The sequence below is a fragment of the Engraulis encrasicolus genome, chromosome 8 (genome assembly GCF_034702125.1).
Source record: "Engraulis encrasicolus isolate BLACKSEA-1 chromosome 8, IST_EnEncr_1.0, whole genome shotgun sequence".
In the NCBI taxonomy this organism is placed as follows: Eukaryota; Metazoa; Chordata; class Actinopteri; order Clupeiformes; family Engraulidae; genus Engraulis; species Engraulis encrasicolus.
Genome location: NC_085864.1, coordinates 5,191,328 through 5,215,981, shown reverse-complemented (window position 1 = coordinate 5,215,981; position 24,654 = coordinate 5,191,328). Strand labels below are relative to the sequence as shown.

Below are 24,654 nucleotides of genomic sequence, written 5' to 3'. Positions count from 1 at the left end.
CTCCCTCTTTATCTCATTGCTTCAGTGCTCCCTCTTTCTCTCTCTCTCTTTCTGTGCACCCTCTCTATCGCTCTCTCTCTATATCCTTGCCTCAGTACATTCTCTATCTCACCTCCACGGCACCTCAAGGGCCGATGCCAACTTCTCTCAACCTCTGTTACTCCCTCTCTATCTGCCTTTCTCTCACTCTTTCTTTGTGTGCTCTCTCTATCTCTCTCTCTCTGGAGAGAAGGTGCGCAACAGTATCAGTGATTCCCTCTGGTTACACACACACTCTCTCTCTGTCCACATCGCTCTCTCACACACACACACACACACCAGGGCCTGTGGATGGCCAAGAGTGGCGGTGTGGCTGTGAGAAACGTGGTTTTCACACAGCCGAGGTGTAGAGAGAGCAGGACCTGTGTTGGGTTGCACCGCTGGAGCCGACACCACTATCGCCACTGCTGCCACCACCATCACACACCTCCCCCACCCCACTGCCCCCAGCCGGCTCTGGTGGCACAGCACTCGCTCTGTGTGTGTGCGTGCCTCTGTGTGTGTGTGTGTGTGTGTGTGTGTGCGTGCGCGCGCCGGGTGTCTGGTGAAGTGGCTTCTCGGGTCTCAGCGCCAACAAAAGGCTTGGCTTTCAGCAGGTCAGCCAGCCAGGGCGAGAAGAGAAGAGGAGAGAAGAGAAGGCCAATGTGTATGGTGTGTGTGTGTGTGTGTGTGTGTGCGTGCGTATTTCTCTCCACACACACACACAGGGCAGCGGAGGTGCTCTGAAACCCTGGCACAGGCTGCTTGGGACACCTGAGAGAGTGAAATCTCACACTGTGGCAGCTGGCCCCCGTCTCCACTCCTCTCACTCTCACTCGCTCCTTTTACCCCACTCAACCAGCTTCCTTTGGGGGGTGGGGGCGAGGGGGAGAGTGGAGGCAGGTGCACTGACCAGTCCTTATTTCTCCACTATTCTTCCATTGGTTGCCCCCAAAGACCTCCAGAACCCCCCAAACTCCCTCCATCCAATCCTAGTCAGCACCTGTATGTGCCCCTTAGAAGTGGGCTCTTTTGGGGGGTAGAGGGTGGGCTAACCCGTCTCTATTTTTCCATGGATGTTCAACCTAAAGACCTCCCCACTAAAAAGCACCTGTTTGCCCTGCAGCAGCTTGGGAGACTCTTTTGGGAGATGGGAGGAGGGTGGACTGTCCAGTCCCCTCTTCCGCTTTCCATGGGTTGGCCACAAAGACCTCCAGTCAAGAATTCCAAACTGAAGAGCCCCAATACCTCAAACCTCAAGGTTCCCCTGTCCAATTCTGTGGAGCGGTGATTGCCAACCAGGGTTACATGTACTACAAGGGGTATGTGAGCACACTGCAGAGGGTATGTACGTAAATTAGCAAATGTGTGGAACATAGTCACATTATACAGTGTTTCCCATACATTGAGGAAACTATGGCGGCCCGCCATAGTTTAAATTTGGCCGCCATAGTTTCCGAAAATGTAAAAAAAAAAAAAAATTTTTTTTTACTTTTTTTTGTTTTGTTTACGATTTCCGTGTTTGTTAAAAGCGATTTCAATTACGATTTCCTTCGCATGTTCCTCCTGGAGTAAATACATCCTATAGAGAAAACCACAAGTGCTTGAAAGAGAGAGGGATCAAAAGCCTTGTCAAGTTGTTGTAGTTAACTTGGGTTTGGGAGCAATAATAAAAAAAAAACCTTCCGAGAAGGGACAGTTGGGATGAGTTTACTAACACTCCCCAGCCCAGGCTTTGTTTTACAGTTGTAATGAGTTAGGTGACAGGCCTTCATTGACAAGGCAGAGGAGACATCGGGCTGCATATAGAAATGAATGTGTATAATGAATGTGAATATAGACATAAATGTGTAATATGTTGTTCAGCCCTTTTAATGGGAGGAATTTTGAAAAACTGGCCCTGTGACCAGCACCCCTCATGTAGAATGTGTGTGTGGGGAAAAGGCATAGCCTACCCTCTTAGACCATTTTTGTTTATGCGTTAACAATTTCACAGCGATCTTAAATTCTTATCTCTGCTCCTATTTTGTTTTATTATTTTTTTCATTACATAGACCCCTGCATGTGTATTATGTAGCCTTATGTCTCAAAATATAAATGGCTGAAATGTAGGCGTAGGCTCCATGCGCCAATGTCATACTGTACTCATTGTTTTGCCATTTTGCATTTACACTGCGTGAATAACCCCCCCCCCCCCCCCAAAAAAAGGCCCGTGAAAAGACCCCAATCCCCCCCCCCCCCCCCCCCCCCCCCCCCCCCCCCCCCCCCGGACAAAAAAAAATCCCTGCTGCCCCCATAGTTTCCAAAATTTCTGTGGGAAACACTGTTATAGAACATGAGTAAAGGGGGTAAATGGTGAAATGGAATTTATGTTAGCTAAGCTAACCAGTCATTTTCTATTGTTATACCAAGTCCCTTCTGTCTGCGGTCCCCATGCAGTACCTCTACAACAGTGATTCTCAAAGTGTGGTCCGGGGACCACTGGTGGTCCGCGAGGTAATTTCTACTTTTCATTATTACAAAGCCAAACGTGCCTGAAGTCATATTTTCACCACAATAAGACAGGCTTGCAAATGTGAATAACAAGTAAGTGATCAAAGTGTCAAATTAGCACCAGTCAACTGTCAATTCAGTTGACAGGTGGTCCCTGAACATTTTTGGGGGGACAAAGTGGTCCTCGGTCTGAAAAAGTTTGAGAATCACTGCTCTACAACCCCCTTAGGGGTCCCGAGCTCCAGTTTGAGAACAGCGGCCCTATCCAATCCTATAGAGCACCTGTTTGCGCCAGCCAGGCCGGGCCGTAAGCGCGGTCAGCGGTGGGTGAAGTGAAGTTCCATTCAATATTTATCCCGGGCTTTCACAGATCACTGCGAAGCAAGGCAAACCTCTTAATTAAACTGGAGCCCTCTTCAAAGGGGACCATTCAAGACGTCACTCAGCAGCTCGCGGGGGAGAGCGGCGCGGTGTCGGGTGAGAGAGTGAAACCTGACGCGTCACACCACACATATCCCACAGACACACACACACACACACACACACACAGACACACACACAGACACACACCGTTCCTCCACTTCTCGGACAACTCATTCCTTCTCACTCGCTCTGTCCATCTCTCCGTCTTGCACCTTCTATCCATCTCTTTCCTCTCTTTCATTTTCTCCCACATCCCACTGAGCCACCCACACCACTTATTCACAACAAGCAAAAAGACTACCCACCTTTGCCCCTTCCATCACCCACCACACCAGTGCTCACCCTCAGGCCTCTTTTACCCCCCTGCCAATTACCCATCATCCCCCTCTTTTGTAACAGTCTCCCAATCGGCAGGAACGTGTAACACTAGTCGCTCCCAGCCCCCTTTTGTGGCGCTTGTAAGCAATATGTTCTCCTGTGTGATGGGTGAGCACATTGACACAGATTCCTTTCAGCCCGGCCCCCCTTCCATACCTGGGGCTGTTTGTGACTGTGCCTCTGATTGAGGGGCCCGGGGCCTTCAGCACGATGAGGTGTGTGTGTGTGTACGTAAGTGTGTTGTCTTGTTGTGAGCACACTGCTTTGAATGTTGGAAAGATGCACGCACGCACGCACCTTTTCCTCAGGTATATGACAATGAATTTACATTCTGTTGCAGATTAATGAGAGGCCCCAAACACCTTTAATTAGGTCCCTTTCTGCCTCGATGGGTTTTCTTTTGTGCGGCATGGAACATTAACTGTCTCCTGACATTTTCTTCTTGCAATAAACATGGCATCAAGTTCCACAAAAAATATGTACAAAATATGTACAATATAGTTTATACAAAGCAAGTTCCACTGCAATATGCTTTTAAATCTTAAAATGTCTCACAATAAAATGTCTATGCTTTCATACACATTTCACGAAACTAGACTGTGCACCTGTGCGAAATTCATGGTGACACCTTCAAGTGGACGCTGGTTGAAACTAGTGGACTGTGCTGCCATCTACTGGACACATGGAGTACTACCAAGGTTCCCACTCAAAATAAGACTTCAAATTCCATGACTTTTCCATGTCTTTTCCTGACCATAAAACAGAATTTCCATGACCTCCAGTGTTTCCCACAGAAATTTTGGAAACTATGGGGGCAGCCGGGGTTTATTTTGTCCGGGGGGGGGCGTCTTCTCACACGGGCCTTTTTTTTTGGGGGGGGGTGTATATTCTTGCAGTGTAAATGCAAAACGGCAAAACAATGACTACAGTATGACATTGGCGCATGGAGAAACTGTAGGCCTGGGCCTATATTTCAGCCATTTATATTTTGAGAAATAAGGCTACATAAGATTTTACCCATGACTTGTATAATAGTAGTACATTGTCATTGTCAAAAAATGCAGTACAGTGAATAATTTCTGTTTACAACACAGTTTCATTCGTCCCTCATGCAGGGGTCTGGGAAACAATAATAAAACAAAATAGGAGCAGAGATAAGAATTTAAGAGCACTGTGAAATTGTTAACGCATAGACAAAAAGGGTCTTAGAGGGTAGGCTATGCCTTTTCCCCCACACATATCTGTAGGCGTACACATTCTACATGAGGTGTGCTGGTCACAGGGCCAGTTTTTTTCCAAATTCCTCCCATTAAAAGGGCTGAACAACATATTACACATTTATGTCTATATTCACATTCATTACACATTAATTTCTATATGCAGCCCGATGTCTCCTGTGTCAATGAAGGTCTGTCACCAAACTCATTACAACTGTAAAACAAAGCCTAGGGAGTGTTAGTAAACTCATCCCAACTGTCCCTTCTCTGAAGGTTTTTTATATTGCTCCCAAACTCAAGTAAACTACAACAACTTGACTAGGCTTTTGATCCCTGTCTTTCAAGCACTTGTGGTTCTCTCTATAGCAGGGGTGCCCAACCTTTTTTTAACCAAGATCTACTTTTGAAGTTGATGGTCTGCCATGATCTACCAAGTCAAATTCAAGGATGTCAGTATGAACATTTAAGACCACCATTTATTAATCACCATTATTATGAACAAAATGTTTTCAGTAGGCTACTATGGCCGTATCTTTTCAGTGTGTTTTTAAAGTGTGTTGAACATTTCCCTTACACGCGGCACGCGATGTAAACGCAGTTAGCGATGATGCATGCGACTAGCGATTTGGACGAAGATCATCGCATATCGGCGTGTCATAACGCATCGTTGCGCACCTGTTCTGTTACTCACCCGATGTTACACGTGTGCACACATGAATCAACTGTAATACCCTTACGGTCACTTCCTAATGCTTTCCCCTCATTCTGTGTTACCGTGGGACTACTTATCCAACCAATACAGAGTCTATAGGTTGTATTTACTCCAGGAGGAAAATGCGAAGGAAATTCAAAATCGTAATTCAAATCGTTTTTAACAAAAACGGATATCGTTAAAAAAAAAAAAAAAGTAAAAAAAAAAAAAATTTTTTTTTTTTTTTTTTTTACATTTTCGTAAACTATGGCGGCCAAATTTAAACTATGGCGGGCCGCCATAGTTTCCTTAATGTATGGGAAACACTGACCTCCTATAAAAAGTCCAACATATTGATTGGACTTTTTGGGGTATCAGTCAAATTGGCCTTTTAGTCTCTGGGAACCTGCATTGACCAGGCATGCTTGCCTGAACTGAGAAGCGTCTTGAAGTTTGTGCATTCTACACTGTTGTACATCTACAAAGCGGTAAGTGACTGAGACAAAAACAAAACAATAAGAAAAAAAACAAAGATAGATTGTATTTGATAGATTGTTTTGCTATTGCACTAGTATGCTCTCTGCAAAATTCCATGACATTACGTGACTGCATAGGCAATATCCATGACTGAAAAAGTCTCTGTTGAAATTCCATGCTATTCCAGGAGTTTCCAAGAACAGTGGCAACTCTGTACAGAATGATTAGAATCAAAATCTACTACTGTGCACAGCTCACAGTGTGAGATGAGGTACCAAACACATACACTGGAGATGTTCTAACTGAGCTTTAGAGAATCTACTCAACATCAACAGAATGCAGTCCGACTGAACACACTCAGTGGTGCAATACCACATTTCAGTGATTCAAATGCTGTCACAGACATCTCCCTCCTCTTATTTCCTTTTAGTCTCTAGTCCCCTCATTCCACCCACCCACATCACCACCACAACCAGAAGATAAGGTCATATAACCACACAAAATCAACAACAGTATTCAAACAGGTCTGGGTGATGAGCGCACGAGCGCACACACGCGCGCGCACGCACACACACACACACACACACACACACACACACACACACACACACACACACACACACACACACACACACACACACACACACACACACACACACACACACACACACACGTCTCTGAAAGTAGTAGGGCCTGGGTCTGCGGGCCTGGATCCTGAACACACACACACAGCAGCAGTTGTCACGGAAGTCTCTGGTGAGGGCGGAGCCCCATTTCCATCGGCCTGTTGCTGTGGCTCAAACGCATGTGGTGCGGGAGGACACTAGTGTTGTCAACAATGATCGATTCGGCGATGCAACCCAATGCGGGGCATGGACGATCCAGAATCGATCCGGCAAGTTCCAGAATCGATCCGGCAATTTTTTTAAGTTTCAATTACTTCCATGGATATTTCGGGAGCAAATGAATGTAAAATTAAATAAAAGCACTTCAAAACATTGCAAGACTGATACAGACTGATACAGAAAACAGCCAATAAATTGTTGCTCAGTATCTGACTACTTGTATTTCCTCATCATGACTGATTAAATATTTGCTTTGCTTTCAGTAGAAATGTAATGCATTGTAGAATTGAATCAGATCGGAGCGGATCGCATAGAATCGAATTGAATCGAATCGAAACCTCCCGAATAGTGATCGAATCGGATTGTGAGGGCAGTGCCAATCCACAACAATAGCGGACACCCACACCCACACCCACACCCGGCAGCAGTACTCACACAGGTCTCAGGTGAGGGCAGGGCCCCGTGTCCGCGGGCCTGGGTGCTGAGCTCCATGGTCCAGCCCTGGGCTCCAGGCACAGGCCTCCCTGTCCCATCCTCGTCATCAATATAGATCACCCCGCGATCTATGCACCGCCTCTTGCTTTGCTGTAACATGCGGAAGGTGGGAATGGAAAATAGAAAGATAGGAATTAGATGGAAAGAAAGCAAAATTTCAATACCATGCCTCTACAAACCTCAAAACTTTCCATAGGAATTAGCCAGAGTTCATGGAAAATAAATTCTAAAAAGGGGAGAGTTGGGAAAATGAAGATCATTTTAATATACAATACACTGTATTTTTTAAAAATTAGGGTATAATCTTGGTTTAAACAATCATATTTGGAGTAAAATCTCTTATAGTCTGCTGTCTCTTGAAAATGCATTATCTGTTCATTTTTCTTGATGGAACCAGTAGTGTGTACACAGTGTACAACGGTGGTTATAAGCCTCTGTTGCCTCTTGAAACTGTATTGCCTGTTTGCGTTAACACAGTTTTTGAAAGAACCAGCAGCATGCATTCATGCATACTGAGTACAACTGGTCACAAGACCATCGGCAGCTCTCTTTTACAAATGAATGACACCAGGACATTACTCACACAATATTTCCTTTGTGGAAACTTCTTCCTCACATGATGGTGATGGTGAAACAGTATGTGCCAAAACATATAAACAACACAAAACATTGTGGCGTCTGTCTATCCTGTCAGTTACATTAAGCTGGTAGACAAGGCTCGGTCTGGCAAATAGCCAGACATGATGTTTGCAAAGTTGGAATAAGTGAGCTTTTATTAGATAAACCTTTGTACACTTCCAAACATTGCAACAAAACAGTGAGGCAATTGACTGGCTTTTCTATGGTTTTGTGCCAGAACAGAGATCTAACTAAGCGCTGATGAAGACCTGTGCATGAGGTCGAAACATGTTGGTTTTTTGCTACCATAGCCCAGGATGTTTAATGTATCTGCCCGTTTGGACACATTGCTTGGAGTGCCTTGTGGATGAATCTTTCTCTTGTGAGAGATCAGTTACCCTTGGGTCCTGTGCAGGAGTGCGAAGGCGCTTCTTTTCGGTCTGGAAGTCCTCATCCTGGTCTTCATTACCCCCTTGGAGAGATTCCTGCAGCTTTCCAGACAGCCTAGAGGCCAGAGACCCTGTCTTTTCCGGCCCTTTCAGAAGAGTAGACATTGGTTAGACATGAGAACGATACAGCTGCACAAACTGCTTTTCATGCATGTTAACACTGTCGCTAATTAAACCATGTTTGAGCCAAGGTAATGGATGTTCACATTCACATTTTCACATGACTAAAGGCTATCCATTTCATGACATCTTAGGGTCAATGAGGTCAAAGACAACTGCAGTGGTAGCAGTGGTTCTCTTCTTTTTTTTTATGAACCCCCCCTGAACCCCCCTGTAGAGCCCACGCTGAGATACATAATTCTAAAGCATCATGGTCTACCACACTGATTGCAGTACCTTTCTCTGCAGGATGGGAACTACAGGTGGCAGCATCTGTGTGTGGGCCAGTGAGGTCCACTATGACTGGCCCTGCTTGTGATACAGCAGCTTTGGGAGAGGTGGTCTTCGCTGCTGCACTGTGGCAGGCACACTGGCAGGGTGTGGGGAGGGACGGCTTCTTGCAGTCATCAGGTGGGCTGCCACTGTTCTTCTCACTGGCCACCTTGGCTGTGGATGACGACAAAAGTAAAATAATGATGTAAAAATTTATAAACAATTATGAGCTATGAACGAACTAGCTCATTTTGAAATGTGTGAATTAAACTTTGAACTAGTTCTTGTAGCAAACAAACTTTCCCCAAAGTGTTCTGTGAGGTTCTCCTCCAAGCTTGGGCGACACTGGAGAGAGTGCCTATTTGTTTGATGGATGTGTTCCCAGCTTTCATTTTATTCTTTTATTTTATTTCTTATTTTTCTTTGTCTTAACTTCTCTATGTATTTTTGACTGTTGTCTTGATATGGACCATGCACTTTGAGTCTGATGTAAATAAAGAATTTAAAAATAACAAAAGGGCACTGCAAATTATCACTACATGCCACAACCGACTGGACAGGAGATGTTTTTGTAAACACATATAGTAACCAAATGTTTATAACACTCATACTAAATAAACAATGTTGTTCCTCCCCATATTAAGTGTGTAACCCCAGACTGGCAAGCCCGTCTAGTTTACAAGACAATACAAGTACCACAAATGAGTGTTCTGTAGTATAACCCCTGTGTATTACTAAAGAACGGACTACAAAGGTAGCGGTAAATAAACATTCAAACACACAAATTAGAAAATGAGAAAATAAAACATTTCCTAAAATACTGGGTTTAATCCATCGAGGTGGCATGCAAACTGACTAAACTCTAGTAAACAAGTGAGGCGTGGACATACCATACTGTCCTTGTTGCCAGGCCAGTGCAGAGCAGAGCAGGGCCAGGCTCTTCCCACTGCCTGTAGGACTCTCCAGCAGACAGTGCTGCCCATGGTTCAGACCACGCACAATCTGACAGTCACAGTAAAGATGCAGTTTAATGAAAAGGTGCATTACAGGTATACAGTGAGCAGTAATGTTTACAATATGCTTCTATAAGAAAGTGGAACGTGTTTCCGTGGTTAACTGATGGGATTGATGGCACATGTTTCAGGAAGTCTGATTGCATTATATTACATTAAATAATGTAATGTTTATGATATACATGTGGTAGGGTATATGTATACATATGCATATGTTCAACATGTTAGCAAGGTCATGATACATTGTTGTGTGTCCCATGATGCTGACTGGGACAGTCTTTTGTGTACACTCACCGAGTTCATCATGGCCAGCTGGGAGGGGTAAGCCTTGCAGGGGAAGTTAATCTTCACCCCACCTATGGTGTACTCGACGCCAGAAGACGCGGCCATGGTTATTCTGTAAAATACATAATCTTCTTAAACACATCATAAAGAACAATACAGTCTCCAATCTACAAGTCAATACAGGCCATGTACACTGTTGGCAAGCAGGCAGATGCTGAGGAGTCTTGTATAAAAATGTTCACATCACAACCTGATAGGTATCATGCATGATGGGACTGTATGATAAACAAGATTGCAAGGGATGGTGTAGTTCTACAGCTACCACACATAATGTATGTGGGCTATGTGGCGATGTGTTGCAAATCTGAATGGATTTATAAACCCAATATTCAGTTTGTCACATGAATGTACAGTCTAACAAAACAGGTGTGTAATGACAGGCACTGGTCTGGAGATCAGAAAAATCATATACATCTTCCTCACGGTGTCAGCTATGAGCTGAAGTGAACTGATTTGATATCAGCTACCGGTAAATTTAGCGAGGTATCGTTCAACTGGTGGCGCCTGATGAAGTGAGTTAGGCAAAAGACCTGGCAGAAGAACTAATCTATCTGCTCTATCTAATCTATCTTTATAACTGTACGTAAAAGAGTATATCGCCAAACGCGCATCAGGAATCAGTTAAGCGAAAGTCCATTGTCAGGTTGACAAATGGTTCTCTATAGAACTCTATTTGACTCTGATCAACTCCTGCTACCATCAGAACATCACAGATTCACATCATTAGGGTATTAGCCAGGAAAGTTGTTTATTATGGGCTAACAGGTCTCTGCTAATACCTACAGAGGTTAGCATGGTACTGAAAGCTATTAGGCTAGCGACGAAACTGAGGTTGACGTTTCAGTGACTGATGCACAGTGAGTGTGTTTACCTTTGTATGAGTGAAGCACAGACTGAAGACTAACTTTATATCATATTTCCTCACGAAATGTCAGCACTTTATCGGGAGCCCTTGTCAAAGCAGTTTATGCACATCTTCCCAGCTTGAAGGACAAGAGTCGACGACGAGAAATTCCCGCCCTGCTTGGAAATAACAAGAGCCAATCACAGTCTACGTAACGTCAACATCAGGCAATAAACTACCAATCGCAGAAGACCTGTCCTACACTCCTGTCATCTCATTCACGGGTTACTTTGTTGACATTCATGGCCCCGAATTCAGTGGCTACTGCTACAATATGTGCATTCGGACATGACTCAGGAATATTTAGTTTTTTCAAAATAATGCTGACTTATAATTGTGAACTGAGTTTGTTCTTTCCTCAGCCGAGCATAGGGCAGAGTCCGAAGACACCCCTAGCTTTTAAAGTTTTGACAGCCAACTGTACTAGCCCCTTCACTTATTGCCCAATCAGTTTACACATTACAAAAGTTGACTTGTCGCAGGCTGAAAGAGGGAGATGGGTAGGACGGTCGAGGCCCACGAAGGCACCACCCACTCGTTTTTTTCTGGCATGTCGCACTGTGGGAACCTATAGCAACAGCCAATATTTTGCTAAATCTCTGTAAGAAATGCCTTAGAACTTGGCCTAGCTGTCCTGTCGTTGACTAAAACGGATTCGCCGAACGCAGAATAGGTAAAGGACTGGTCTTGCATGCGTTCCCTTCCAGTCTTCATGGCAGTTATAAGCCCTCTCAGCCCAGCTTCAACTCCTCAAACTAAAAACGTGGAAACTTCTTGAAGGTATGGGGCCGAGATTGATGTTGGTTAAATGGTTCTTTCTTTTAGATGCCATGCACTGGACGAGACACGTGCAGTGGCCTTGTTTACTATTTCATAACACTTTTTTTTCTTCCCTCTCTGCACTTGGGCTATCAGCTTTCACTAGAATTGTCCTCTCTGACATCTCTCCCCCTCTCTGTCTGTCTCACTGGTCACAGGCGCGATTTGCCTAAGGCCTATTTATTGTTCTCCTACGGTCTAATTAAATATCAAAGCAGCTGTAAATTAATATTGAAATGAAACTACACCCTGGTAGTACTTAGTACTTCTTGTAACTTATTTCAATGCTGACAGCCCTTAGTTTACCATGCACCATGAGGCAAATTAAAATCATCAAAATATGACTGTGTGACATTATTTTTTTTGCTGGCATCTTTCTGTAGGCTATATCATCGAACAACATGATGTGTTTATGAACAAGGACCTTGGACTTCTTCTGGATTTATATGTTCAGTTTCTAAATCTTAGTTAATCTGAAGTGTTATTGCACTGTTTTGACAGTCTTCCAGATTACACACATGCACACACAACCACTGACTGATCTGGCAACAGTTCCAGACAGGGTCACGGTCAGCTGGTTTGTGAAACCATTCTGGTGCAATTATTAAACATTACACCACGTTCAGCCAGCAAGGGTAACTGACTGTCCCCATTAGACTATAATCCCTCCCATCACGTCACCCCAGCTCAGGAGAGAGAGAGAGCGTAATAAGGGGAATTCAATTCATTTGTCACCGCCACAGTTTGTCACCAAGTGCCATCACTGTGTCACACACACAGTGGGTAACAGCAACTTTTGTCTCTCCAGTGTCCACAGAAGACATCTGCTGCTAGTATGGCAGAGCAAGGGACAGGGACGGGGACCAAGGGGGACAGCGCCAACGATGAGCCAAATGCACAGCCTGCTGCTGAAGCTACAGGGGTGCCACTGAGGGAGGAAAGAAGCGACTCTTCGGACACTACAGGTGACATGAGCGAGAGATCCTTGTCACCTTCCTCCACGTGCTCCGACAGCTTATCTGAACTTGGCTTTGACACCACCATCGAATGGCCACTTAACACAAGGTGCGTCTTTTCTTTCTCTTCTTTCTTTTCTTCTTTTTTTTCCTTCTTCTTCTTCTTCTTCTTCTTCTTCTTCTTCTTCTTCTTCTTCTTCTTCTTCTTCTTCTTCTTCTTCTTCTTCTTCTTCTTCTTCTTCTTCTTCTTTTTCTGCTCTCTCTCTCTCTCTCTGTCTCTCTCTTTTTTTCCTCCCTGCAAGTGGCATGACAGGTTTTTTCTTTATTTTTGTGCTGCTTGCTTGCTTTTTAATTGTCCTCATTGTTCACTCTAATGGTTTCATTTTCTTTTTATTGCTTTTATGCATTATGTCTGGGATATCTTTTCTATTAACACTAATAGTTCCCCTATCTGTCACAAAGCTGCTCAATCAAGCACTTTACTGCCAGCATGTCAATGGCAGAACTGCATGATATTAAATACAAAAAGAACACTCAGGTTTCCCATTTACAACAGATGTTTCAAGAAGGAGGCCGCACCTTGCATAGTAGTGTTTTTTATTGCACAGACGCGTTTCGGCGTGTGCCTTCTTCAGTGTTCCATTTGCAACAGACACATACAGCTGTGAGGACTACGTTTTTGCGAACACTCATGTTGCAGCCATTCACATCCTATTCCATAGTCTACACATTCAGAACACAGTAAAAAAAGAAGAGAAGAGAAAGCAGGAAAAGAAGAGAGAAGCATGCTGCAGAATTTCCTGCTTCTTGCCACCTCTTCTCCTTCCCATCATCCTCCACGTTGAGCCGGCAAGCTGGTCTTACTTGCTCACCTGCTCTGGCCGGGCCCGTCATTGTCATGCAATGCGTCTCAGGATAGTCAGCTCAAGGCATCTGGCCAAACAAGCGAGGTGGTGGTTGGGTTCCACCCCTCCTTCCAGATGTAGGGGTGTCGTCCTCCCCCCTCCTCCCTGAAACCCTGTGCTCTCACTGGCTCCGAGCCCGAGGGAAGGAGGAGAATGAAGAAAGTTGTGCAGGAAGGGGAAAGGTTTCGGTGGTGGTTGTGAGGCTTTTTTTTCTCTCTCTCTTGGGCATGCACGTCAAATGTTGATGTTGAAATGGAGACACAAGAGGCAGATCAACTTTCTGAACATTCTTATGATTCTTCAGAATGGTAAATTTGTCTGTAATATTTTTAATTTTCAAGAAACTGATTGCTGTTATTACGGATTATGTACAGACGGCTTGTGCTGAAAAACTGTAAGCTTACCAGAGCCTGTACTCTTTCTTTCGTACATATTTGATGGCTCTGTGTGGTAGCACTAACATCCATGCTAACAGTACTTTAACCTACTTTACTTCAACATAGCATCCATACTAACATACTTTAACCTTGTTTGTGAGAGTGTTTGTGTTTGTGTTTGTGTTTGTGTGTGTGTGTGTGTGTGTGTGTGTGTGTGTGTGTGTGTGTGTGTGTGTGTGTGTGTGTGTGTGTGTGTGTGTGTGTGTGTGTGTGTGTGTGTGTGTGTGTGAGAGAATGTGAATTTCTGTAAGCCTGATTGCTGTACTCAAGGGTGTGCTTTACTGCAATGTACAATAATGTGTATTAGGTCTTTGTGTATGTTTTGTATTTCTATATTTCCATTAGATGACAGACATCTTAATTTCCTTCGGGATTAATAAAAACTCTACTCTACTCCTCTCTTAATTTATGATTTTTAAAAAAAATCTAGATTACAGATGATGATTGTGATTCATAACGCCCAATGCCTCTCACCGCCCTCATGCCCTCTTTGTGTGTTTGTGTGTGAATCTTTCCAACATTTTTTGTCCTCTCTGTCCCCAGGCCTGCCATGACAGGTCTACATCTGGTCAAGCTGAGCAGAGACCGTCGGAGCATGGACCTACAGAGAGATTTCACTGTGGCCTCTCCCGCCGAGTTTGTCACACGTTTTGGAGGCAACAAAGTCATTGAAAAGGTAAATGTGAGGGTGATAAAAAGAGAGAGAGAACACCGTACTGTGAGTTCTTGAGGTCATTGTAAACACACAGAGCCTTTTGCCTTCCTCTTCTCCTATTGCTCTGTCCATGAATTGTTGGCTTAGAGACCTTCTCATTGTTAGACTGTATGATGCCAAGCCTGGGTATTGATTGTTGTGTTCTGTGTGATTTCAGGTGCTCATTGCAAACAATGGAATCGCTGCTGTCAAGTGCATGCGCTCAATTCGCCGATGGTCCTATGAAATGTTCCGGAATGAACGTGCCATCCGATTTGTTGTCATGGTTACCCCTGAGGACCTGAAGGCCAATGCCGGTGAGGACAAGCAGGGGTCAAGCATGTCAGCACGTCACAAAAGAATGCCTCAATGATGTTGTTTTAAAAGCAAACAAACAAATCCATTAATTTTAGGCCTATGTTTTCCTTGAAGTTAGCACTGAAGGCCATTCTTTGTTCCATTTTTAGATTTCAGTTGTCAGACTTGAATGGTGGTCTAACGTTTTGCGTTTCAGAGATGTTGAGATATAGAAAAAAACAACCTTTTGTTTAAATAGTTGTCAGGCGGTAGTGTGGTCTATTTTTTAATCTTGCAGTGAAACATATTTGTGTGTTTGTGTTCAGAGTACATTAGGATGGCTGACCACTATGTACCCGTCACTGGTGGACCTAACAATAACAATTATGCCAATGTGGAGCTGATCTTGGACATCGCAAAGAGGATACCTGTTCAGGTAAAAGTCCAGCACATTGGCATCATGGCATGCCAGTTAATACTGTATAAGTGATGCATAACAGAAATATAACAAATACAGCATTACAAATGTTAATGTTTTTCATTGTGATATTGTTTGGACATGGTCTGCTCTGTCTCTGTCTACTCTGTTTGTGTAGGCTGTATGGGCTGGCTGGGGTCATGCATCTGAGAATCCCAAACTCCCAGAGCTGCTCATGAAGAATGACATTGCCTTCCTGGGTAAGATATGTACACAACACCTTTCCACAGGGCTTGCACAAGTTTCACTCAGGATGTTTCATAGCTATAGGCACAGGTGGTTGGTCCAGGGTGGGACTGCGCACTGCCCATCCACTGGTAAATCAGGCCCACCCAGTCAGGGGGCTCTTTGTTGTTAATGGCTGTTTATGTGATAGTACCGTGCACAGCAATAATGAGAACACCTACACCCATTTTGAAAAGTAGGAATTTGAAGAATATCACACAAGTTATTTTCAAAATGTCCACAGAGTAAGCTTGAGCTTGCAACAGGAAAGTAAGGTTAATAAATATAACTTAAAATATAGCTGCAAGCAGCAATGCGGGGCCAAGCAGTAAACTTGCCAAAGTCGCCATGGAAACAGAAGGAACTGCAGCGCCCCCTTTGGTCCAAATCTCGCCAATGTTGATGTGCATTCCTTGGAGGGGAGTGTGCTCACATGAACCAAGTTTATGTGAATGCAAAAAATAGCTAAAAGAATCTGACAAACGTTTGCTGAGATATGACCTCACTTCCTGTTTTGCCACTTTTAGGACAATTTTGATTGGCTGTCACCTCCAAATGATAAGAGGTATCAAAAAATCTTTGGCTACCCTATTGCCTATCATTCTGCAGATGATGTGTGCCTTTTTGCAGGTCATTCTGACAAAACTTGTGTGAGAAGTAGCATTTTATTGAATTTTACAAAATTCAAAATAGCAGAATTTCCCTTCTGCGTTGACATAAAGTCATATAGTGCATTGGATTCGGCTTGGCCCAAGGATTCTAGGGATAATAATATATTTTACATCGTGCATATGGTTCAAAAGCTACCAGTTTGAGCTGGGGGTCTGAATTTTTTTTCAGTAGGTCATGGGATGGACTACTATGTGTGTACAAAATCTCAGCCTGATTCGACAAACGGTTGCTGAGATATGACCTCACTTCCTGTTTCGCCACTTTTACGACAATTTTGATTGGCTGTCACGGCTAAATGATAGAAGATATCCAATATTCCTTGAGACCCCATGTGTAGCTTAGTCCAGAGATACTATAAACCAAGTTTCGGGCGAATTGGTCAAATATTGCGGGAAAAATAGCATTTTTATTGAATTTTACAAACTTCAAAATGGCGGGAAAATTAGCCTGGCGGAAAATGACGTCATAGGGTGTGTTGGATTCGTCTTGGCCCAAGGATTCCAGTGATACCAAGTTTATGAAAATTGGCCCAGCGGTTCAAAAGTTACAAGCAGAAATGTACCTGCAACTTTGACCTGCTGGTGGCGCTAGAGCGTTGGGGCTGGGGTCCTATAAATTGCTGTGGGTAATGTTGATGCTGCCTCAAATATGTGTGCCAATTTACAGCATTTTTCTATGTATGGTTCTATGGGCTACCATAGACTTACAGTGAATTTTACAAAATTCAAAATGGCGGAATTTCCCTTCTGCGTTGACATAACTTCATATAGTGCGTTGAATTTGGCTTGGCCCAAGGATTCTAGTGATAATAATATATTGTACATCGTGCATATGGTTTAAAAGCTACAGGCAAAAATGTAGCTAAAATTTTGACCTGCTGGTGGCGCTACAGAGTTTGAGCTGGGGTTCTGATTTTTTTTTTGTGGTAGGTCATGGGATGGACTACTATGTGTGTACAAAATCCCAACCTAATTCAACAAACGGTTGCTGAGATATGACCTCACTTCCTGTTTCACCACTTTTACGACAATTTTGATTGGCTGTCACGGCAAAACGATAAAAGATATCTAATATTCCTTGAGACCCCGTGTGTAGCTCAGTCCAGAGATACTATATACCAAGTTTCATGTGAATTGGTCAAAAATTGCGGGAAAAATTGCATTTTTATTGAATTTTACAAAATTCAAAATGGCGGGAAAATTAGCCTGGCGGAAAATTACGTCATAGGGTGCGTTGGATTCGTCTTGGCCCAAGGATTCCAGGGATACCAAGTTTATGAAAATTGGCCCAGCGGTTCAAAAGTTACAAGCAGAAATGTACCTGCAACTTTGACCTGTTGGTGGCGCTAGAGCGTTGGGGCTGGGGACCTATAAATTGCTGTGGGTAATGCTGAGCCGGGCCCGAATGTGTGTGCCGATTTACAGCATTTTCCTACTTACGGTTCTATGGGCTGCCATAGACTTGCTAAGGAGAGGAAAGGTGACATAATAAGAATGCCAGCTAAAACAACAGTAGGGGCCTTCGCCAGCTTCGCTGCTTGGCCCCTAATTACATATTAATTGTGTGAAATAATGGGGGTGAAAAAGTGAGTAGACCCCCAGACTGATGCCTATTTTTTTTCTATCTTTCAAAACTCCCCACTCATGTTGGAATGAATTCAGATCAGGTGTCATACTTAACCCCTGAATCGCTCTCACCTCTTCAGAAAATAAGCAGTGTGTGTGTTTTAGGGTCATAGTCATGTTGGAAAAGAACACAATAATTCACAATGAAAGGCATGCAGTGATAGACATGTCTTCACTGTTCGTAGAGCAATACATCTATACATTTATGATTTGATCAATAAAAACCAGCAGCACTCATGCAACCCCACATAAGGGTTCTACTGTATCTCTACCATGTTTCACTATAGACACCATGCAATTTTCTTTGTATTCTCCAACTCCAAAACCATACGGTTTTGATGTCAGTTCTAAAAAGATTGATCTTGGGCTTCTGACTCAAGAGTATCCAGTCCCAGCAGCCTTCATTTTTGTCAGAAATAGGTCTGGCAAGCTCTTGGTGGGCTTTTTTGTGACGGGGCTTTAAGGAGAGGCTTCTTTGGTGAAAGACACCCCCACACGCCATTCTTTGCCATGCGCAACATATTGTGTCATGGGAAAATAATCATCCCATTTAAGATTTCTACTTCCTCAGACAACTGCACTGAACTTGCATCCCAACCTTATTCAACTATTAACCTTACTTTTCTGTTGTAAGCTCAACAGATGTATTTAACTTACACCATTAATATCTGTGAGATGTTATGTCCTGTAATGTAATAAAAGAGCCATTGCTTTCTAGTACAAAGTGACAGCGGATAATTTACTGATGACTAATAGCATTTCCTGGTGTCCTGCAGGTCCACCAAGTCAGGCCATGTGGGCTCTGGGTGATAAGATTGCCTCATCCATAGTGGCCCAGACCGCTGGCATCCCTACTCTCCCGTGGAGCGGAACAGGTTTGGCGGCACACAGACACCTCACTTAGACTTACTTGTAAACACTGAGAGCTGAGCTGAGATTCCATCTCCTAATGTACCATGTTCGAGACTTCCTTTGTCATTATACACTCAACAAACAACAACACAACAAAACTGAAAAAAGGCAAGGCCACACAGTTGCTTACAGAGATGACGCATCTTAACACATATGTGCCCACAAGGCATGTTACTTTGTGTTACTCGCGTCAACTATGTAAGCACCCTAAGGGTTTCAATGTTTTGACTGCACTGTTCTCTCCACTTTATCCCCAACCCGCTATTATAGGTCTGACAGTGGAATGGTCAGAGAGTGACCAGAAGAACAAGGTGATCAGCGTACCGTCTGATCTCTACAAGCAGGCCTGTGTCCAGGATGTGGAGGAGGGCTTAATTGTAAGTCTGTGACTTAAAAAACATCCTCAGTCTTCTGGTGTATATTCTTACCTGTTCTGTTAGGTCAATAGTCAACTTTAAACAAACCAGTGCCTTCCTTGTGTCCTCCCTTGATTCTGATCTTTGGTGCCGGTCTGAATACAAACTTTTGGATTGTTCTTTTGAATTGATCTGGGGTGTTTCCCATGAACATAAAAAGCGATAACCCTGGTTAGGTTAACCTAAAGGAAGTGGTAAAGCTAATATACGTAGTCTGCAGGCCTCGTTTAGTAATGACAATTAGGACTTCATGCTCTTCTATTAGATGATTTACCACTTCCTCAACCTAATCTGTTGATCTACCCCTAATCTACCCCTTCTATTGGGTCTATGTCAATACAAGTGAATAAGCCCTCGGAAAGAAGGGCTTAAAAGTTAAAGGGAAGGACTTACAATCCACCAATAGTTTTTGAAGTATTTAGACACTATTGTCTCTGGAAAATTGTTATTTACTGCATGAGCAAGTGCTGTTGAAGAGTTTGCCTTTCCTGTTTGTGAACCGCCTCAGGCCGCGGAGAAGGTTGGCTACCCTGTCATGGTGAAGGCCTCTGAGGGAGGAGGGGGCAAGGGCATCCGCAAAGTCGTCTGTGCTGAGGACTTCCCCAATCTCTTCAGACAGGTTCGAAGTGTGTGTGTGTGTGTGTGTGTGTGTGTGTGTGTGTGTGTGTGTGTGTGTGTGTGTGTGTGTGTGTGTGTGTGTGTGTGTGTGTGTGTGTGTGTGTGTGTGTGTGCGTGCGTGCGTGCGTGCGTGCGTGCGTGCGTGCGTGCGTGCGTGCGTGCGTGCGTGCGTGCGTGCGTGCGTGCGTGCGTGCGTGCGTGCGTGCGTGCGTGCGCGCGTGCGCGCGTGCGCGCGTGCGTTTGTTGTGTGTGTGTGTGTTGTTGTTGTGTTGTAATGGTAGTGAATGGTGTGAATTACACCGAAACATATTGCATATTGATGTTGTTCTGTGTTGAAACAGTAGTATCTTACCTATGCACCTTAAATGGAGATACACAGTTTGGTGAAAATCGTTTTAATAGAACTTGCATAATGTGCTATCTATTTTCAAGGCTGTAGCAGTTCTATGTGGCTATCCACTCTGTGTGTGCTAACCACGCCACCATTGTCTAAGTAGTTAACACTTCCATGTCCGTGTTTTGCATGGTCACCCATGTAGGTCCAGACGGAGGTGCCCGGCTCCCCCATCTTTGTCATGCAGTTGGCCAAGCAGTCTCGCCACCTGGAGGTGCAGCTCTTGGCAGATCAGTATGGCAACGCTATCTCGCTCTTCGGCCGTGACTGCTCCGTCCAGCGACGCCACCAGAAGATCATCGAGGAGGCCCCGGCCACCATCGCCACATCCGACGTCTTTGAAAAAATGGAGAAGGTAAAAGCAGCGATGCAATCATCCATCAGGCTGCTGTCAATATGCTGTAAAACTATGATGTAATTCCAATTAGCAATTGAGTTAAAATATTTGATTATAATATATTATCGGCTTGATTTCTACCCTTGTACTGAACCCTAAACGGCCAACCGTTTTAATGTGATGGGATTGTTCTAGAGAGCCAAGCTAAATCTACTATTATGCTGATGTAGTTATTGTTGTAGATGTGAATACATGATAGAAGGTTTATATCCAGATGGCTTATGTGTTAATGTCCCTGGGCCCATCAGTGTGCTGTGACGTTAGCCAAGATGGTGGGCTATGTGAGTGCGGGCACGGTGGAGTATCTGTACGGCCAAGATGGCAACTTCTACTTCCTGGAGCTCAACCCCCGTCTGCAGGTGGAGCACCCCTGCACTGAGATGGTAGCAGACGTCAACCTCCCCGCCGCACAGCTACAGGTACCACACACACACACACACACACACACACACACACACACACACACACACACACACACACACACACACACACACACACACACACACACTGCAGGTGATGCAGAGGTTTTTCAAAGATGTGATGTCAAAGAGGTTAAACATAACGAAAGAACAAAGACAAGCCAAAAGCGTAATTTGTTTCAGACAGTAGTAGCAGCTCACACAGAGAAGTCACATGCAATTTCTCCACTTCCCAATCCATCCATCTACCCACTCACCTACCCACCAACCTCCGCTCGTGATGCCCTGAGCTGAGTGCTCAGCTTTAGGCAAGTTCTTGTACACTCTCCCACTCTCCGACTTACTGACACTGACTTACTCACACCAACGGACTAACTCCTGTGCCGCCCAGAGCAAATGTTTGCGGTTGAAATGAGCTGAGCATCTGGTACCGCTGTTTCCCTCGAGAAGCATCGGCGTAGTCCGTGCCTGTACCATCCGTGGTGCTGGTGGTGGGTCGCTTGGTTGTCACGGTAACCCTGAACCCGCGAGACATGGGCGACAGGACTGAAAACAGTGTGGCGTGTATCACTGTGTGACCGTGTGATCGTGTTTTGTTTTATTTTATTTTTATTTGTAGTTGTCATTCCTTGAATAATCCCTATGCATTATAAACATTCCATCGATGCATCATGTTTTCCATTTGTTTTGTTTTTTTTCTCCTAATGAGATGGCATAAAATCCGAAGCACCTTGTTCTCTTCATTTCCTGAAGAGTCTTTATTCGTCATAGGCTTGCCGTCGATGCATCATGTTTTTCCGTTTGTTTTTGTTTTTTTTGTTTTTTTCTTTTAATTAGATGGCACAGCATTTGGACCACCTGGTCTGATAATGAATGTGACAGGATTATCCTGGAGAGCCATGCTAAATCTATTATTATGCTGATCCTTTTCCGCCCCGTATTTCGGTGTGATGTAATTGCACCTTGAAAGTGTTCCCGTAATCCCAGGATTAACAACATTAGCATGCTGCAAGGGGAAAGTAAACCTCGTTTTTTTTTTTTCCCCCGTATGCCGGAATGCTGTTTCAGAGTGTTGGCATTACGCCTCTATGATCATCCACCTAAGCAGCAGGCCATGCCTGACTGTGCTGTCCCTATCCTATCCGCCAAAAAATCCTCATAATCTACACGACTTCAAGACGAGGACAACACCACAAATTACGCTTCTGCGATCATGCAGCACACCTAAGAAGCAGGCCCTGTGCAATCCTAATCCTATCCACTGAAAGTCACTGCAATCTACACAACAACACAAATTGTGTCTCTTTGATCAAACAGTATACCTACACGTAAGCAGGCCCTGTGCAATCCTACTGCAAAGTCATCCACCAAAAACAAATGGCAATATACACAATCGTAACGATGCATTATGCCTCTTTGATCATACAGTGCATATAATCTACAGTATATGATGCCGCAAGCAGGCCCTGTGCAATCCTACTTGAAAGTCATCTACCAAAAGTCATGGCAGTATGCGCAAATTAAAGACAAGGGCAACAAATATGGTATGTTCAGAGGGGTATGCAAATCAGAGTTTAATGTATGCAATCTCTCACGGTGACCTTGTTTGTTTTGTTGCTTGTTGTTTTTCCTTCCCCCCGCTTCCCTCCTCCTCTCCTCTCCTCTTCCCCTCCTCCTCTTCTCTCCTCTCCTCTTCCCCCCACCAGATTGCGATGGGTATCCCCCTGCACCGCATGAAGGACATCCGCATGCTGTACGGCACGCAGCCCTGGGGCGACTCCCCCATCGACTTTGACGGCCTGTCCTCGCTCCCCTGTCCCCGCGGCCACGTCATCGCCACACGCATCACCAGCGAGAACCCGGACGAGGTGACAACGGCAGCATGATCATATGCCTGCCTGTGATCACATGATGACATTCAGATGTTCCTCTCCGATGTCCTGTCGATATGAGCTGCCCGCTGAGCTGAGCTGCCGTGCCATTGCAATGCACCACAACAGTGCCCTTACTGTCAGGGCTCTAAATTAACTTTTTACATTTGCGGCCCTGCCTACTCTCTATTGTTAACAATCTATTGCAGGGATAGGGAACCTTTTTCATTCGAGGGGCCATTACATATTTGATAAAGTCCTCCAAAGGCTGTACTAGTATGAACACAAACCAGGATTTCCACCTGCACTTTAGGCCTATATTGAAGGCGGCCACCTTTACAGCAGGCCCCACCTTCACTAGGTCCCCTGAAAATATAACGTAATCGTATTGCAACATTTCTTTTTCAAAACCTGTGATATTTCATGTGAAATTGCATGGATAAGACAGCCTCAAGGGCTGTGAACGGCCCTGGTGACTTCGTTTTCCCATCCCTGGTCGGTAGCTCATCTCGACAAAGCAGCCCAACTCGACAAAGCACTGTGCATCCCAGGACACTCTCTTCCTCGTTCTGCCTAAGGTCCCTTTTCCTCCCTGCTTCAGAAAATTGCAATTGTTGACTGACAGTCAGTGTGTGTGTGTTTTTTTTTTCCTGTGATGTGTGTTCATGTGTCAGGGTTTCAAGCCCAGCTCGGGGACGGTGCAGGAGCTGAACTTCAGGAGCAGTAAGAACGTGTGGGGCTACTTCAGTGTGGCGGCCACGGGGGGTCTGCACGAGTTCGCGGACTCGCAGTTCGGACACTGCTTCTCCTGGGGAGAGAACCGGGAGGAGGCCATCTCGTGAGTGTCTTTGGTCTACTATTACTACTACTGGCAGAGTGCAAAATCACTTTTTTCATTGCACTGAAACCCCAGTTCCTTCTAAAGACATCCTATGAATAAACACACGTGATTCCAGTCTATGAGGCTTCTAAAAAAAAAACCTTTAGTCATTCCAACATTCATTTTCACAATTTCCCAAAACACTGTATTTACCTTTCTGCAAATAAGGTTATTATATTTGATGGGTTATAATATTTGATGCACTCCTTTTTGCCACTGCCAAGATTACTTGGAATACAAGATAATTTCGCTAAAAATAGTTTGGCCCATGCTATGTGGTCTTAGATGTTGTTTGTTGTGTCCTTGCTAGGAATATGGTGGTGGCCTTGAAGGAGTTGTCTATCCGTGGAGACTTCAGGACCACAGTGGAGTACCTCATCAAGCTCTTGGAGACCGACAGCTTCCAGTACAACCGCATAGACACCGGATGGCTGGACAGGCTCATTTCAGAGAAAATGCAGGTGTGTGCGTCTGTCTATGTGTCTGTGCACCAATGTCCACATGTATTTGTTTTTGCTTTATCCCTTGGCGTGTTTGTGTGTTGGGTGAGTGTCCAAATGAATGTTTGTTGTTGCCAGGTTTACATAAATTGCTTGTGTGCACAGGTTTGGCTAAATTGCTGTATATACTTGCTTAAAGTCCATACGCAATTAGTAATTCGGAGTGCTTAATGCCAGGTCAAACCACTGTTTCCAATAAAGCCACCTAACACAGGCCTGTATGCTTGTGTGTCTATGTGTGCACCTTTGTATACACGTGTGTGTGTGTGTGTGTGTGTGTGCGCCTGTCTGTCTGTTTGTTTGTGTCTGTGTATGTCTGTCTGTCTGTCCATCCATCTGTT

The 24,654-nt window shown here is 44.4% G+C and overlaps 2 protein-coding genes across 5 annotated transcripts in view; one reads left to right on the top strand and one right to left on the bottom strand.

The window, feature by feature from the left end:
- brip1 (BRCA1 interacting helicase 1) overlaps nucleotides 1-10,894 on the bottom strand; it is a 63,538-nt gene extending 52,644 nt beyond the window's left edge. The window contains exons 1-6 of the mRNA XM_063204863.1: nucleotides 10,766-10,894; nucleotides 9,844-9,946; nucleotides 9,427-9,538; nucleotides 8,501-8,710; nucleotides 8,054-8,190; nucleotides 6,978-7,127 (exon numbers count right to left, since the gene is read on the bottom strand). Of these exons, the coding sequence (XP_063060933.1) occupies nucleotides 6,978-7,127; nucleotides 8,054-8,190; nucleotides 8,501-8,710; nucleotides 9,427-9,538; nucleotides 9,844-9,939 (705 nt within the window). The 5' untranslated portion in view covers nucleotides 9,940-9,946; nucleotides 10,766-10,894. The remainder of the gene's footprint in view (nucleotides 1-6,977; nucleotides 7,128-8,053; nucleotides 8,191-8,500; nucleotides 8,711-9,426; nucleotides 9,539-9,843; nucleotides 9,947-10,765) is intronic.
- Nucleotides 10,895-11,400: 506 nt separating this feature from the next.
- LOC134454083 (acetyl-CoA carboxylase-like) overlaps nucleotides 11,401-24,654 on the top strand; it is a 132,582-nt gene continuing 119,328 nt past the window's right edge. Inside the window, exons 1-14 of one of the 4 annotated variants that reach the window (XM_063204859.1) lie at nucleotides 11,401-11,471; nucleotides 12,426-12,682; nucleotides 14,459-14,591; nucleotides 14,788-14,926; nucleotides 15,233-15,342; nucleotides 15,503-15,584; nucleotides 18,683-18,781; nucleotides 19,089-19,195; nucleotides 19,743-19,853; nucleotides 20,392-20,601; nucleotides 20,892-21,062; nucleotides 22,769-22,930; nucleotides 23,608-23,771; nucleotides 24,124-24,274. In XM_063204859.1, coding sequence (XP_063060929.1) covers nucleotides 12,453-12,682; nucleotides 14,459-14,591; nucleotides 14,788-14,926; nucleotides 15,233-15,342; nucleotides 15,503-15,584; nucleotides 18,683-18,781; nucleotides 19,089-19,195; nucleotides 19,743-19,853; nucleotides 20,392-20,601; nucleotides 20,892-21,062; nucleotides 22,769-22,930; nucleotides 23,608-23,771; nucleotides 24,124-24,274 — 1,869 coding nt within the window. In that variant the 5' untranslated portion in view covers nucleotides 11,401-11,471; nucleotides 12,426-12,452. Of the gene's footprint in view, nucleotides 11,472-11,562; nucleotides 11,579-12,317; nucleotides 12,683-13,479; nucleotides 13,787-14,458; nucleotides 14,592-14,787; nucleotides 14,927-15,232; nucleotides 15,343-15,502; nucleotides 15,585-18,682; nucleotides 18,782-19,088; nucleotides 19,196-19,742; nucleotides 19,854-20,391; nucleotides 20,602-20,891; nucleotides 21,063-22,768; nucleotides 22,931-23,607; nucleotides 23,772-24,123; nucleotides 24,275-24,654 lie in introns of those variants that run through there. The other 3 variants (XM_063204860.1, XM_063204861.1, XM_063204862.1) reach the window with 3 other exon arrangements.